At 42.4% G+C, this 17,345-nt stretch overlaps 1 protein-coding gene across 2 annotated transcripts; it reads right to left on the reverse strand.

The window, feature by feature from the left end:
* Positions 1-20: 20 nt before the first annotated feature.
* acap1 (ArfGAP with coiled-coil, ankyrin repeat and PH domains 1) lies at positions 21-17,262 on the reverse strand. Of its 2 annotated transcripts, XM_029454491.1 has the most exons (23): positions 16,725-17,260; positions 14,682-14,739; positions 11,859-11,978; positions 11,557-11,610; positions 11,336-11,394; positions 10,588-10,771; positions 9,844-9,888; positions 9,626-9,721; positions 7,822-7,896; positions 6,556-6,668; positions 6,341-6,392; positions 6,122-6,222; positions 5,835-5,946; positions 5,485-5,690; positions 5,328-5,397; positions 5,094-5,188; positions 3,782-3,975; positions 3,420-3,464; positions 3,104-3,279; positions 2,857-2,966; positions 2,182-2,292; positions 2,043-2,104; positions 21-677 (listed from the first exon to the last, which is right to left on the reverse strand). In XM_029454491.1, exons 1-23 carry the CDS (start codon positions 16,775-16,777, stop codon positions 580-582), a joined length of 2,289 nt encoding a protein of 762 aa, XP_029310351.1. In that variant the 5' UTR covers positions 16,778-17,260; the 3' UTR covers positions 21-579. The 2 variants fall into 2 exon arrangements, with proteins under 2 accessions (XP_029310351.1, XP_029310350.1); XM_029454490.1 differs by lacking the exon at positions 21-677 and having other exon boundaries at positions 1,912-2,104; positions 16,725-17,262.
* Between the last annotated feature and the right edge of the window lie 83 nt (positions 17,263-17,345).

Below are 17,345 nucleotides of genomic sequence, written 5' to 3' on the forward strand. Positions count from 1 at the left end.
ACTTAAAACACACTTGGATGTAATTCTTGTATTGCAGTTTATTTGATCATGATACAAAAATCTCAAGTACCTCAAGTAAAGTTTAACAAAACAAGCATGAACACTGTCTAAAAATATCCCCAAATGTAAACATCTGAATACATTACAACTCCACGGAAGACGGTTAACATAAGATGATGCACATTTCCAACAAACACTTTCACTTTTCCACGTACAAAGGAAATTAAAACAGCCCTTTTTAGTAAAAAAAAAACCAAAAAGATCTTGGCAGAGACGGTGTTACCCTCTGCTACACATAAAGACACCTCATGCTGGTCTCATAAAGCTGTTCCCAGTGTTCCCACTTGGACACAATTGTTCTGGTCTGACGTGTTCACACAAAGAATTCACTGTGTGGAGCGCTCATCCCCTCTGAAGTCAACACCAGCTGAGCTATGACTGAACATGTGGCAGGTCGCCAGGGAAAATGTGTGTCTGCATGTCTACCAGTTGGACACTGTGATACGTGTGTTTTCTATGTGTGTGGTTGAAAGTACGCACGTGTGTGAAAATGTAGGCTGAGGAGGAGGCGACAGCTGGTTAAGATTTGGGATCTGCACTGCGGCGTTTGAGCTTCTCGGGGTTGTTAGAGGCCATGTGGGAAAAGTCCCTGAAGATGTCCTGGTAGGTTTCATCACCTGGGAAAGAGCAGAGAACAACACATGAGCCTTTTAAAAAGGGGAAACAAGAATGTTAAAAGCTGTTCATTTCAAATTAATGCCATCTCTTCTGGATTTAAATTCTTGTCTTTCTTCTAATGAGACACAGCTGTGTTTGGAACCATAACATCTTTCATCAAAAGCGGCATGACTCTCGAGAGGACACATTCAGTTTTAATGGCCGTTAACTCCACCAACTATATCCTGAACACATTTAGAGTTGTAGCCCTAAAGCAAGAAGCATGCAAACTGAAACAAATAAACACACACATCCGGGCACGCACATGCACTTTACCTCTTAGTTTGCAGTAGGTGGCACACTGCACAAGCAGTTGAGACCAGCCGGGCATCTCAGTGGACAGACGGCATGAATGCACACAACAAAGACACACAGTGATATAAAGCACGTCAAATACTGACCAGCAGTTTGTTTTTCTTTTTAAGCACACACACAAAAAAAAGCATCACGTTTCCATTCCTTCATGATGTGAAACCGTGATTGAGTACAGCTTACGCAAGAAACGCAGCCTTGGAGAGCCACTAAAAAAAAGGGCTAATCATGAAAGAATGGACTTTGCAGCTTGAAAAAGAGCCAAATGACAAAAAAGATCGACAGCTGCAGGACAGAGCTCTTTTAATTTCGGGTAAATACAAACACGTAATATATGAGTTCAAACTGTCCCTATTCACGGAATAGCGGGATGAAATCGTCCTTGAGCCCCCAACCCGACATTGAATTTAGCTTACACAACTGGACTGAAAAAAAGGCAGCCCAATACACACACACACACACACACACACACACACACACACACACAATGAAAACACTGAATATGTACACACTATATATAAAAATATCCCAAGTATACAATATCAGAAAGAATAAGCCGGATATAGATCTATACACAGTTTTCAAAGTGCAATGTGGACTCCTCTCTCATGACGTCCCTTCTTTGTGTCACAAGACATTTCCCTGTCGTCCCTGATATAACACATCTGTGCTCGCTGCCTTCATGTCGTACCCTGTGTTCTCTTGGTTTACGAGAATTTGATTTGATGCTTTCTTAACGAAGGCAACGTGTGGAAGGCTAATATCATTTCTCTGCAGATGCTGCAGATTAACACCGCATGACTAGTGAGTTCTGATCCTTTTAGCTCACGACCATAAACAGCCTCTTATCCTGGGCTGGTGTGTGTATCCCCCCCCCCCCCACTAATCATTTTGCCCCCCCAGAGCCCAGCCACTTATGTGGTTCTTTATAGCCAGGAGGCTCTTCCTGGTGTGGGCCCGCCCACCTCCTGCCCCTCCCATTAAACCCCCAGACCCCTGCCCCCCTGAGTGACCTGATTGGCCAAACGCTCCGTCCATCTCTCGCATCTCCTTGTTCATTTTGGCAATCCGCAGCCTGGAGAGGAAAAGATGAGTCAGAACATCGATCGTCGTTCACATCGTCACAAACTAACCCTTTTCTCAAATACTCACAAAGTGACGATGTCAGCGTTGGCGGTGTCAACGGCAATAGTTATGGGGTCTTTCTGGTTCTTGTCTCTGGCGTTGTAGTCTGCGCCTCGCTTCAAGAAGAGACAAACCAACCTGGGAAAGCAAAGAGATGCATAAAGTGTGTGTGTGTGTGTGTGTGTGTGGCATTGACACTTTTTACCATTTGAGGAAAATAATATATTCATCTCTCAACCAATTTACCAAATGTCCTTGGTTCTTCACGTGAAGAGGAAATGAAAACATTGCGTTTCACAAAGAGGACTTTCAGTTCCTAGTTTCTTTTTTCCTGAATTAAAAGTTCCTGTGGGCTTTTTTAGTTTGTGGAACTATTTAGTCAAAAAAAGGGGACTCTGACGTGAATATTTCAAGAGTCAAGACACTTTGGTCTAAAATGAAACCTTACTTTTGAATGGACTTTTAAAATAAAGCGTACTGCAATCTGTTCCAGGCCACATGAGATTAGAAATAGAGCGACTTGACTTTCTGATAAGCAGTACAGGTCCAGGTAGTGAAATAATGAGCTCCATGTTATCTGCTCAGTAGTAATGTTGCTGTAAAGCTACGACGGGCACCTTTGCGCTGCTTTGAAATGAAACATTTAACAGCCTGTGTGTGTGTGTGTGTGTGTGTGTGTGTGTGTGTGACAGTGTCTCCTACCCAGTGTGACCCAAGATGGTGGCGTGGTGAAGCGGTCCTCTCCCGTTGCTGTCTGCCTGGTTGACGTTAGCGCCGTTCTGTAGCAGGAACTCGCAGGCAGCCAGAGCATTCTGGTAAGAAGACAGGAACAGTGTGAGCTGTTTTTAACAAACACACAAACCTTTGTGATGCTTCCCGTCAAACCTAAATGTATAAAGACAGGTGTCTCCTGAGAGCGTCCTCTGGGGACCATCGATGCTCCCCTTACCGCTGAGACGGCCTGTATCAGCGGTGTGCTGGACTCCTCGGCCACGTTGACCCAGTTGACGTCGGCTCCGTGGGCCAAAGCGTCGGCCATGACGGGGAAGTTCTGCAGGGCTGCCGAGCGGTACAGCAGCGCCCCGGGATGAAGCCCGCTCAGATCCTCTTCTTCCTCGTCCGCGTCTGAGTGGAGCAGAGGGTTAACTTTTCTTTTTGTCAAAAAGGTAAAATGAAGTTTTGACACATCTTGGTGTTACTGTTCTTGTCCTCCTGTAGCGGCCCAATATATAAATGTTGCATTGTGGGGGCACGTTTTATCTCACCTTTGTGTGTGTTGTTCTTTTGGACAAGGTCACTGGGGCTCAGCCCTGAGGAGAGAGAGAGAGAGAGAGAGAGAGAGCCATGCATATTGGTTTAGCCTGCTGACTGCACACACACACACGCACACGCACATGCACACACACACACACACACATATATATAATACAGCAGACAAGGCCTTTAGGATTATCAACTTTTGCTGGATCACCAATTTTGGGGCTTGTGAGTGTGTGGGGTTGCGTTTCTGTTTTGTCGACAACAGCAGGAGTATGAAGAGTGATGAACTGCACAACAAGCAACCAGCTGGATCATTAGACCTTTCACAGCCCGCTGGTTCACGTCCATCAGTCCTGACTGTGTTTACCTGTGACCCGAGGCAGAGTGGCTCGGTTCGGTTTGGGTTTGAGCGGCGGCCGCTGTGCGGTCCGGTCCTGCGTCCCCACTCTGTTCCTCCTGACGCTGGATTGCCTCAGCGGGGTGTTCCTGCCGGTCTCGGGCAGCTTTTGGATGAACTTCTTTTCGACGTACTTTGATCGGATCCACGACTCCTTGTCTCCTCTGGGGGACAGAGATGAGCGATTAGAAAGGAAGAAAGAAAGAGATGGAGGGTTTTAATATTTCTACAGACATCTTCTCTCACACGAAACCAAACAAAACAAAAGAAGCCGACATGCAGGGCTGTTTGTCAGTATGTTTTACTTGTTCTCAGTTTGACGCCACAGCTTGCTGGTGCAGCTGTGAGACAGGAATGCTTCACACATGTCCCCGAGGACATTTAATTAAGTCATAAATTCACTTTAAAAAAAGAGAATCCGTTCATAAGTGATGTACTGTAAGGCATTTGAGTTGTCAACATGTCACTGGGAAAAAAAACACCACAAACAAATTATATTCCAAAAAGACAACAACAACAACAAATAAGATGAAACCAGACAAAACAAGACTGAAAGCTCATTGTGCAGAAAGCATGCAGCCTCACACTGTTAATCATGTGTATCATGTACCTGTGGCACTTCCTGTTTGCTGCGACACAACAGAGAGGGGAAGAGGAAGTGATATGATCATCTGTAACCCATATAGATCTTTGCAGATGTTAAGATCTTAAAACTCAGCCACCGGATCTGCAGAGGTTCTTAACTCAACCAGCCTTTTCGGAGCTGGAGCCAATCCACCCACACTCAGGAGGTGTGGCAAGTCTTCAAACAATGCACAGATGAATTAAACCTTTATGTAATGTCATGAATATGACAGCAGGAGGAGATGAAGAGTGCGTTTCTCTTCATTTCTGCTGATTTCTGAGATTTCTGAGATTTCTAAACTAACCGTCGTGTTGCATCAACTGCTCGATGAATGATGGCGTACTCCGCTAATTTAGTATTGGACTTCCCCAAAGTCAGGTGACTTGAAAGAGACACGTTAAAATAAGAAAAGGTCAACATATCTAAAAGGATGTTTGCTACATTAGTTTCTGACATACTGTGTATACTGTATTTAGTATGCAGTACATACTGACTGATTGTTTTAGGAGGGATGAATATGAAAGCCAAAGATAACCTTGATGACATCACCAGGGTCAAGACATTACACAACCATCTTCACAGACTGAGTAGTACTTTCTGTATGTGTACAACCAGTGGACTGTGCCTTTAAATGTCTGTAAATGTGTACGTTTGTACCTGGGACTGGAGGCGTGGGGCTTCTTGATGGTGATCTCATCAATCCGGGCCTCGTAGATCCGGTTGAGCACTGTGTTTCCTAATTCACACATCAACTAAACAAAGCAAAGGAAAAAGAACGTCAGTTCAACTTAAAAGTCAGTGCATAATCATTACACTCAGTGGTAATTCTTGTGAGCACAGGAAACACAATAATGAGGTTGTGTAGCTGCTGCAGTTAAAAGGTTAGATTACCTTAATGAGCTCTGGCTCCCACGAGTCCAGAGTGAGGGAGCGTACTTTGGAGAAATGGACTCCCAGGCTCCTGTTGCAGGAGGAAACCATTTAAAGATAAGATTGTTAAGCCGCCATGTGTGCATATAAGTGTGTGTGTGAATGTGTGTCCGTGTACCTGTGTATTCCCGAGCAGATGATGCAAAGCGTGATGCCCAGGTTGATGGAGGCCCAGTCGGGACCGGGCTCCCCGCAGTCGCAGCACTGTTTGTTCCCCGGGATCGCCTGGACCTCCTCCAACGCCTTGCAGCCCTTGTTCTCCTGGTCCCCTCCTCCTCCCCCTCCTGCCGAACTGCTCGGAGACACGGAGCTGCAGCGCTGTCTCTGATAACCACACACACACGAAAACAGGAATGAGGAGACGCACAAAAAAGGCGCACAACTTCCTCTGTCTCTCCTCGGATTAAACTCCCACTGACAAATGCTGATATAGCAGATGATGTGTGTGTATTGTGTGTGTGTTCTCACTGGGCTGTGTGGGTCCTCTCTGTGCTCTTGAAAGGCTGATGCGATGCTGTTTTGGACGGCGCTGATCCACGCCTGCTGCTGCCTTTCCGAGTCTGCCTGCAACAAACAACACCTACACACACACACACACACACACACACACACACGAAATTTGGACAAATGATCATCACCCTCCCTCTTTCGCATGACTCTTTAAGCCACACACTCAACACCAGTGAAAACTCACCACCATCGCTTAAACACACGTATGCATGAACACAGACATGTTCGCCCCCCCACGCACTCACTTTGACGGGGAGACCACTTCAAAGCAGAATCGTCTCTCGTTTTCAGCGCTGGGCTTGACCGTGCAAAGACGCAAGTCCTCCACCACAGCTGTAGGCTGTTCCTGAGAGAGACCAGAAAAGCACGCTCATTGCATGTAATTATGCACATTTGGGATCTTTCTTCTATGTTTGGCTATTCAAGCCATATGTTAAAAACAGTGACAGTTATCTCAAGTATACCTTGAACTTCTTCTGATACACCAGCTGGTTCTTTTGGATTGAAAACCAACGCCTGGAGTGAAGAGATAATACCAAGAAAAAAAAGGTCATTAAGCCTTTAGGAAGAAAAGACAAATAGTGGACATTTGAGTCGAGTGTGACGTATGGAGGGAGAAAAGCACAAAGACGATGCAGCTGTTCTGTGCGAGACACTACGTGGGGGGGGGGGCTTGTACCTGCTCCAGGTCTTGAAGGCGTTGCTGGCTCTCTTATAGAGGTATCCCTCCATGGCGATCCCATTGGGTGCGTCAGGTTTGAAATCCATGATGGAGTCATCATAGGACACGTCCTGGAAACATTTAAGAAAAACTTAACGTTTACTGTTGTTTAAAAATATATATACAGTGCCTATAGAACGTCATCATACCCCTTTGAAACAGTTACTTTATTTGCCGTACAGCCTGAAATCAAAACTATAAAAATAATAAAATCCAGCTTTATTTACAAATGTAGCGTTACAACATCAAACTAATGGAAAAAACATTTCTGAATGATGAAAAACTAGAATAACAGGGTTGGTAAAGTCATCAGTCCCCTGATTTAATACTTCGTAGAGCCATCTTTTGCTGCAATTACAGCCATCAATCAAACTAGCTCTGCACACTTAGATTGGAGAATATTTGCACATTATTTGTTGCAGAATTGTTCGAGTTCAGTCATATTCCATGGTGAGCGTCGATGGACTGATCTCTTCAAGCCCATCCACAGATGTTCTATCGGATTTAAGTCAGGGCTCTGACTTGGCCACTCAAGGACATTCACCTTCCTATCCTTAAGCCACTGCGTTTGTTTAGGATCGTTGTCGTGTTGGAAGCTGTCTAGCAGAAGGACGCAGGTTTTCCTCAAGAATGTGGGTGAACTTGGCAGCATCCATTTTCCCTTCAGTCCTGACCAAGTGCCCAGAGAAACAATCCCCACAACATGATGTGTCCAACATGCTTCACAGTAGGTATGGTGTGTTTTGGGTGGTGTGCTGTGTTTGGTTTTCGCCAAACATAGCGTTTGGAATTCAGTCCAAAAAGTTCAATCTTAGTCTCATCTGACCATAGAACCTTTTTCCACATGGCAACAGAGTCACATGCACAGACCGACCAGCCTCTTGGTAGCTTCTCTGATCAATGTCCTCGTTAGTTCGGTCATCCAGGATGGACGGACGGCCTGATCTAGGCAAGGTGTTGGTGGTGCCATACTCTTTCCACTTCTTAATGATGCTCTGAACAGTACAGAGGGAGCGCTAAAGCCTTCAAATTATTGCTGTAGCCTTCACCTAACTTGTGCCTTCCTACAGCTTTATCCCGGAGGCCTTTTGAAAGCACTTTTCCAACCATGGTGAATTCTTTGCCGTACCATGCACTACTAGTAGTGGAATCATCCATTTTCACAGGGTATGGTGACTTTCTATAGGCACTGTACTTCCCAAGACATTTATATACGCGCGTTACCTTTTTCTTGATTGCAGCGTGTCTTTGCTCCATGTCCCTCTTCTCCCGGGCAGAGTTGAGGACAAACTGAGTGTGCTGTTAAAACAGAAATAGACGCTGAGGTCATTCGCCAGACACAAATATCGATCTTTATATGATGTACAATGTCCCACACATAAGAACTCACCATCAGCTCTTATGTATAATCTATTAATGCTTTCGGATACGTTCACTGATTTGCAGTTTTACTCCGCTAAGTGAAACAGACGGTGATTAAGTACTTTGTTCAATGACGCATCAGCAGGCTAATTACTACCTTACTGACTTCAGGGCTTAAAACCCAGTCCAACATTTAGAAAGCTTACTTGAGCTACATTTGTACAATAACCAATCTTTAACTAAATAAAATGTATGGAAATACTAAACACTACCGGAATAATAATGTGAATTTAAATGCATTTGGTGAGATGGCAAAATGGGAAATATATTAGCTAAGTGTTCTGAAAACCTGTATAAGTGTATGGACTCTGATGTATGTTTCTGTCTTCTATTTGTTGTCTTTTCTATTCACTCCAAGACAACTTTCCGTTTTCCTTTCCCTTTCCTTCCTAACATGTTTGCCTCTGTTTGAAAAGACTCACTCCTGCAGTCTTCGCTAACAGAAACAGGATTTAGGAAGTGTTGAGCCTCTTCCTATATCCTGTGTCAAACTGTAGAATAACACTGGTGGAATCTGCTCAGTGTATTATTCCTAACGTCTCTCTTTTATCTGCTTATTCTGGCTCCTATCGTTTCCTGTTCAAACAGAAAGAGCTTTGGTGCCGTTTGATTTCGGCCAGTGAACGCTGACAAATTCATTTCCTGTTCAAAAGTATTTTCATTTCGCAAAAGCACGACACAATACTCCTGTAAAAGGTCACACACACACACACACACACACACACACACACACACACACACACACACACAGTCATGTGAAATATTTCCTGTTGTTGCTCACTTTTTCCTGTCACGATGAAAGTGTGAAGTGATCTTGTGACTCCTCGGCTCCGCTCCCCTTAGAAAAATGCCAAAAACTCATCTGATGCAACTTACCTCAAACATAAATATTTGAGTCTTATTTATGAATGTACCTTGTTTTACTTTACATTCAACAATATCTCATATATCTCTAAACTGAAATTAGCATTTTAAATCCATTTTATGCTTCTTAAAATAGCTGATTAAAAGTATTTTTGAATGTTTGAAACCTGCATATGAGCCTGTGTAATCTTCTCTTTAATTTGAATAATTATTATTATTATTTTTCAATCCCAGAAATATGCATTATGTGACGTCTGCATCCTTGTATGAGTCTGAGCTGAAGATACATACAATACAAAACGTTTCTCTTCAGTGGTCAAAAGCTCCAGAAGAGCTTCTAAAGGGACCTTTTGGTGGGATCTTTTTGCTGTTTCAAACATAAAGACTAGTCAATTAGCCTAGCTTAGCATAAAGACTGGAATCAGGGCGAAACAGCTAGCCCAGTTATGTCCACAGATCAAAAATAAACCTACCAGCACATTCGAATAATTAGTAATTGGGTTATTTTTCATCTTTGGAGGCAGACTAGGCTATCTGTTTCCCCCTACTGCTAGGCTTTTTGCTAAACTAAGCTAAGCTAATCACGAAGCACTCCACACAAGACGCTGTCTCCTTTTCCTGTCCAGCTGTTATTCAATTAGTCACAATTTGTAAAGAGCCAGTTCTGGCATCGACCGCCATGTTGGCACCTCACGGGATTTCTAGAAGATGCAACAGAAGAAATTAAATAACAAGCCATTACCTCTTCGTTCAGTTTCCGTCTATACTCGTCCATTTCTGAGAGAGACTGGTGGCCATGTTGGAAAAGCTGAGCCTGGGCCTCCATCAGTGACAATATCTGACAGAAAGCATGAGAAAGCATTTACAAAACTCTTACATACATACATTTTTAAGAGATGTAGACACCACATCTTTACAAGATCAACAAAATGAACTTAAAATAGGTCAACGTGAACTCACTGCCATCAGAATGTCTGTCTTCTTCTTGGCCTCAATGACGTTAATCTGAAACAAAAAGAAGCAATGGTTTGAGACAGTGTTCATTTTTCCAAAACCAAAAGAACTCATCCTCTGGGAGCCGCAACCGCAAGTCTGGAGAGAAGACCCGAGGCAAACCTGTTATCATTCAAAACAGCAGACTCACAACTATAATTAGACATGCTGTTGTGTGTCTTTTGCAGGCTGTTTTTGGTACCTGATCGTACTGGTTATGCGGTTGGCTTTCTCCTTTGAACCTGTTTTGGCGGACTGGTACGTTTGTTTTCTCACATATGTAGTCTAAGTTCAAGTGGACCCTGTATAAAGCCTGTTTTTAATGCACACACAAGTGCAGGGAAATGATTTAATCCTCCAATTTTAGCTAAATTCTTATCCAGAAAGGTCATTTGCTTTGCATGTTATACACATAGTTATACACATTAATTCATCAAACATTTTAATCAAATAATATAACGTATATTTTTCTATAATGGGCCATTGTGCAGAATGAGTACTTTTACTTTTTGTACTTTAAGTATTATATAAACTAGTATGTTTTGATGCTAATACTTATACTGTAACAGATTATTTCTACTACTTTTACTTAAGTAAAAGATCAAAGTACCTCGTCCAACAATGATCTAAGTGTCTCTCTTTATCCAGTAGCCCAACATGAAGTGGAAAAGTATGCAAGTATTTTTACTTCATCCAACATTCTTTCCTCACCTCCAGGACGTAATCCAGGGCCTCAGACCGAAAGGTCTTGCGTGCGTTGAGCAGGGCATTGCTCGCCTCCTCCACTTCGTGTAGCTTCCCCCGTGGAGCCTGAGCGTTCCTCACTAGCGCCCCCTCCAGGCATTCGCTGCCGCGCTCAAACTCCTTGCGCACATCCTTAAATCGCCGAATATCCCTGGGAGACAGGGAGGAAAGGAAAGAGGTGCATTCTTAGTATTTAAACTTTATTAGGGAGATTATGTTTTCAACTCGGTGTTGTTGTCAGCAGGAAAACTACTAGCCTGATTTTATGAAACTTGGTGGAAGTATGTAGCATTGGCCAAGGAAGAACCCCTTAAATTTGGGGGCGGATCCGAATCACCGGACGTATACACAAATTATTGTCGGAGGTCTGCACTCTCCCAGTTTGACAAATAATTTTTGACATGAGGTGATGTGAGCTCAGAAGGGTTAAAACACATTCAAAATGTGTCACTGGGTAAAAACCCAGCTAATCACTACTGTCACATGCTATGAGACATCCTCTCTCTCATCTAATCTACCGTATCATTTCCACTAATAAGCGCAGACTGCAAGACAAAGTGATAGGGGAAGTCTAATGAAAGATCATAATCCCCAAATTGTTTTTAATGCGTGTGCTAATGGTTGGAAGACATGCAGGGGGAGTGACTCAGCCTGAAAAAGATGGCTGATGACATCTAGAAGATTAGATGATAAAAAAAAAAAGCAGCTCACTCACTCTTTGACAAAGTTCTGCAGCTTCGTCTTGACAGACTTCTGTGTGGTTTCAATCACTTCCTAATAAGGGAAAAGGAGACAGAGACAAATGTACCACAGTGAGCACATTTAAATGTCAAATGTGTTCAACAGCGTGCTCCAGCCTTGTTTGACCACACACTGAAACTGATAAGCGCCATGACGTCATGGAGATGGTGGTGTCAAAGGCCCAGACAGACTCACCCCCTGCGCTTCCAAGATGATAGACAGCTTTTTGGAACATTTGTCCAAACACTCCTGCAGGACAGACATCTTGGATTAGACTCTCATCAAATCGTAACAGCAATGTCATGCTTCTTTATCTTTAACAACCATCTAGCAGTTAGAGCGCAAATAAAAGTTAAATATCCTGAATTTGACAGTTTAATGATTCAAATAAACGTAGTACTTTCCAGATGTACTTAAAGGTCATGAGCTACCACTTTTGTTGAGTAAATCTGAGTGGGAAAAGTGACATGTGTGGTACACCACTGTGTTCATTTCACCTCCATCGTCTTGTCCCCGGAGCATTGGTGTCCCAGATCACGGAGGCCATTGACGAAACTCTTGCTGGTCTGGCAGTAGACTCTGCCTGCTTCCAGCATGGCCTGACATTGTTTCACAAGCTAGATGACACAAACATGAAACACCTACAGTCAAATTCATCCTGAATACTCAAACAAGAAGACACTTGCGGTGACTACTAACGGCTGGTCATAATCCGTATAAATAATTAAAACATAATGGGTGATTCCAGGAATCCACACATTAAAGCAATGAAACAGCCAGAATTAGAGGTTATTCCAGTAGAGCCTAATTACTGTGCATGCTGAATATAACCTCCAGCTTCTGTTAAATACTGTCTGGAGTTCATTAAGATGCATTAAAGCTGGATTCACAGGCTTCATTTTTATTTGGAATACTGGGTTTGAATCTATATTTGATACATCTGATAACAATATATCGCCAATATTTAATTATTTTGTTATAGTTTGAACAAAGACAGAAAGATATTTTATAGATTTACAGATATACAAAATGACTGTACATTACATTTTGAACACTAACACAATTTCCAGTTTAGAAACAAAACAAAATGCTTGTACTGGACACTAAAGCTGCTTCGAGTGATTTTTTTTGGCCTCTTAGAAGTGCAACAAGCTGTTAACACAACATCAACATATCCTTAATACTTTATAAGATTGTGTTAGCTAACCTATTAGCCTATTTACACATCCAACACACACAGAGTAATATTAGTATTCATTTGGAGTCATGTTTCTGGCCACTTGATGATTGTAAGTCTAATATTCATTCTTCTTTTAACTCTTTAACACTTCCAGAGGGAATTATCTGTCTCTTTAACGGCTAAATTCTCCACTACAACTAGCTAGCTAGCTAGTTGTAGTGGAGTAGCTGTAGCTACAACTAGCTAGCTAGCTAGCTAGTTGTAGCTACAGTGAATGACCCAGAAGAGAGTGTACCCAAACAGTAACATTGTGGACTGTAAAGCCAGAAACAATGAGCTGAAACTATAACTAGGAATACAAATAATTATGCCAAACATATGTTAAACTTAACTTGAGCTGAATAAAAGGTTAAATATACATTGCTCATACCCACACAAGTGTTTCCACTTAGTGTGCCTGATTAGACCTCTTCTCAGGACTGTGTTGGCGTGACACAGACTTCACTTAAGGTAAGAATATGTAGGCTAAGAGGATTTAACTAATTATTTTCTGTTGTAATGTAAAGTTGTATTAATAAGAAGTAAACAACACTCTTTTCAATAAAGCAGTTTTTTGCCTCACCAGTAGTTTTTGGTGGCTAATGTTAGCAAACTTCAGATAGATGTTGCTGTGTAACGACATTTCTGAGGTACTTTGTTGACTCATTTCTTCTTGTGCTACGCCACGCTCCATTTGAGCAGATACCATTATCTTGTAATTGTGGCCCCAAAGGACGCTGCTTATCAAAAGTTACATTACAGTTACAGGCTCCTGTTAGCGCGTGGATGTGAATAAGCGTTTAATGTAACACAGTTTAATTTTTAGCTTATCCAAAATGAATGTGGATTTATGTGATAAGCCACTGTGGGTCAATAGGTCTTTCTCACAGAAGATTATTAACATTTCACAGCAGGAACGTAGTATTTCAGTTTTATAGTTACTTTGCTCATTTAAATTTGACATACAAAACATATGGTCAGCTTATAAAATATGTTATATTGCTATAGATTAAGCAAACCAACAGTAAAAAAGGTTAAAAGTAGCTCAATCTAGACCAACTGCAAGATCAAAGTAATAACAATCCACTAATGCAGTATTTTCTGTGTGTATTTTGCTGATAAAAACTTTACTTTACATTATGGTAATATCTTTACTGACCACTTCCACCATTGTCTAAACGTAGTGGACGGTAGGAATTTTGGTAACTTCTTTTTTTTAAAGTAGGTGGCGAGTGTCACACACCCACCTGTAATTCAATTTCTGCCAATAAGCAGAACTTTATCCAGAAGTCTGTTTCTTTAATATGCAAATCAGGCATGTAACAGCATGTAGCATGTAGCATGGTGGAGAACAGAAAGAAAAAAACAAAACAGGATCACTTTGTTTATCTCACAATAACAAATTATATATAGATTTTTTATTTTAATTGAATTAACTAACATTTTTAAAAGTATCTTTCTTCCTTTGGCAGTCAGGTCAGAGCAGATCAGCAACACTCTCAGTTATTTCGGCTCAAGGACGCTTGCAAAGAGCAGATAAAAGCTGCCTGAAGGGTTTGAACCCTGTTAGTCTAGTTTTTTCTAAACCACTACAACTCCCTGCTGCCAAACATAAATCACTCCTCACCTTTTCAAGTAAGGTTAAATAAACCAAGAGGTTAATCTAAGACTAAGACGAGTATATTTCCATGCATTTTCGTCAACAGAAATGCAACATGTGACCTCTTTATCAGATATATAGATCTGAAACTGTAACATGTGTGGACAAAAACACACAATGGGGAATATATTGTATGTTATTGTATCGAAAGAAATAACAGAAGTTCTCTGTTGTAGAACAATATGATGGGGAAGCAGCACCTGGAGCTACTTCCTGCTCACTGTCAGGTTAAAAATACCTCAACTACCGCCGCCCACCTCTCACTTCACTACCTCTTCACATGATGTGTGTGTGTGTGTGTGTGTGTGTGTGTGTGTGTGTGTGTGTGTGTGTGTGTGTGTGTGTGTGTGTGTGTGTGTGTGTGTGGTAGGGACATTTTTGAAAATAGTGCAGTGACTCAATATGATATTATAAAAAGGTGTGTAGGTGCATGTATCTCACCTTTTCTAATCGTGTCTCGAGTTCACTCACGTCGCTTTGGACCAATTCAATTTCCGCTCTAAAAGAGACACACAAATGCACAAAGTCACACACATGAGCTTGGGGTCAAAGGTCACTATAAACTGGAGAGAGAGATCAGTGCCAAACATTTTTACAGAAGTGAAATTCAAGTAAAAGGTGAAGCTTGTAGTTAATTAATTGCTAATCAACAACAAATGAGTTGCATGAGAAATATGAATCATCGATTTGTTGTTATAATGCTTCAATGAAGCTGCGGCATTCATTACTGCATCGTAAACATGAAATGGAAAATCCCTGTGAGTTCTTGAGCAGCATTTCAAAATAAAACTTCTGTGGGTTTGGAGATGTTGTGTAGCCCTGCAGAATGGGCCCTCTTGCAAGCATTCAGACTTGAGAAGCAAATTTCCAGTATGCTTGTGTTTCAGTAACAGATTAATACTCTTGAGTATACGAGCTGGCCTTCTCAAACTTCACACACATGCACAAAGGCGCCTCAGAAGTCCTGCGCATGGCTAGTTTGTCAGTTTTTAGCCAAACAGTCATCTGCCTTTCGTCTCTTCTCATACGAACAGCTCGACCATGTGGTTTCCGCTGCCTTACACCAACAGTACAGAGATACAGAGAGAGAGAGAAAGGAAAAAAAAGAAAGAGGCAAGACTGAGTGGAGAGACGAGGGCCTGGACACACAGTAACTGTTTGTGTTTTCTGTGTTTGTTAGTGCGGGGATGTTTGAATCAAAGTCTGAGGTCATGTCCTCTTGAAATACGACCAAGTGACAAGTCAGCTAAGGGGAGAGGGGAGAGGGGAGAGGGGAGGAAGGAGGAAGATAAAGATTCCTTCATTAAAGAGGTACACTCTTGTCATTTCTCTCTGAATTAGAGTCACAGACAGAGAGTAAGAAAGCGAATTGAGACAGAGCTGAAGCTGAGTTTCCACCGTGGTTGTCACACTTCCTGTCTCCCCTGTTGATCACCTCAGCACATCTCGCCTCACTTCCTGTTGCCCTCGCACCTCACCGTTACCTAGCAACCGGAGGCAGCACATTTGAGTGGCTGTCAGTACAGCTTTCTTTTTCTTTTTATTATTATCTTTTCGTCCTCTGTCTTTGCCTCACATTCTCTGCTTATCTGTTTGATTGACTGTGTTTACATGTGATATAACTTTTCCTTCCCCTCGTTCTTTCCTCTGCTCTCCGCCTGACACAACAGCCTCACCATGCAGCTGCCACAACTCAAACTTTCCACCACTGTGCAGGCCTCATAAACTCAATACAGGCAACATAGAGAGGCAAAGGCTCAGCATTGAAATATGCCAAATCAGCTGGAAGAGAGACACCAGCCACTGTGACTCAGGCAGGATGCCAACAGTGATCAGGGCGCACCCAAGACCTGCCAAAGTCTCTCTTGAGCTGCTTGCAAAACCAATTTGGAGCCACTTCCCTTTTGATGACACCAGATGTTGACTCTGTTGAAAGGAGATTGATTGAAGACTCTAGCTGACATGAGCAGCATAGTTAGACAACATTAGAGGCTCTAAAGGGCAGAATCACAAGTTAAGTGGTGATAATACCCATCTATCAGTATAACTTGATACCCTTGTTGATGTGTTTCTCATGAAAGATGTTGCACGACAGTAGGTATAAACTTCCGGTGTTTCAATGACACATCAAAATGCAGCCCAGAGCAGCGACATCACACCTGGATCAGGGTTTCTGCCCTGCAGGCCTGCATGTAGAGTCTCCTTTTATTGACCCCCAACACTTGCAATGACATGACACGTCTTGACCTAAGACCCAGAGGGGTAGCTGATTGTCAAATGGACTCATTATGAAACATTAAATGCATTCAAAGTCATTTTTGGAGCCTGAAAAGCCACTAACATAAGGATATTGAAATAATAGACCATCAAAAAAGGAATATAATATAAGTATAAGCCACATTTAAATTCCAGAAGGTGAATTTCGACACCTTGTTTTGATGTGTTGATGCTACATACATATTAAAGCACAAGAGAAACTCTTACCTGAAGCGCGGAGAGTCTTTCAAACACTCCTCGAAGTCCAGCTTGACTGTCATCCCTCCGTTTATAGTCTCAGATCACACTTTACTGTATTTCTTTGAATCCTCCTCGCAGCTGAGAGGAAGTGGGCACCAGCCTGACAAAGAAAACACTCAATCGTCTTCGCTTTTAAGGCTCCACACCGGCACTTTGACTCATTCTTCTCGTCGGACGGTTTCTTTCAAAAGTATCATTTGTATTCCTCCCGCAGCTCGTCCTGTTTCTGCTTTTCTCTCTCTCTCTTGAAGGGACACCGTGTGCCTGGTCTGCCCTCCTCTGTCGCAAGTCCGACAACTTGTCACCACTTTAGATGTCAGCTGCGTTATTACTATTATATCCCGGTAAATAAACAGCGATCAGTCCTCGTGTCCCGGCGAGAAGGATGCTGCAGACAGAGAGTACAGATGTATACTCCCAAATGAATAAGATCAAATCAGATGTCAGCCGGTGGATTGGATGTTACTCTCTCTCTCTCTCTTTCCTCACACACACACACACACACACACACACACACACACACACACGCACACACACAAGGTCCAACCCCCTCCATCTCACAATTTCCGGGTTTCTTACTCATGGCAA

The sequence above is a fragment of the Cottoperca gobio genome, chromosome 18 (assembly GCF_900634415.1).
Source record: "Cottoperca gobio chromosome 18, fCotGob3.1, whole genome shotgun sequence".
NCBI lineage: Eukaryota > Metazoa > Chordata > Actinopteri > Perciformes > Bovichtidae > Cottoperca > Cottoperca gobio.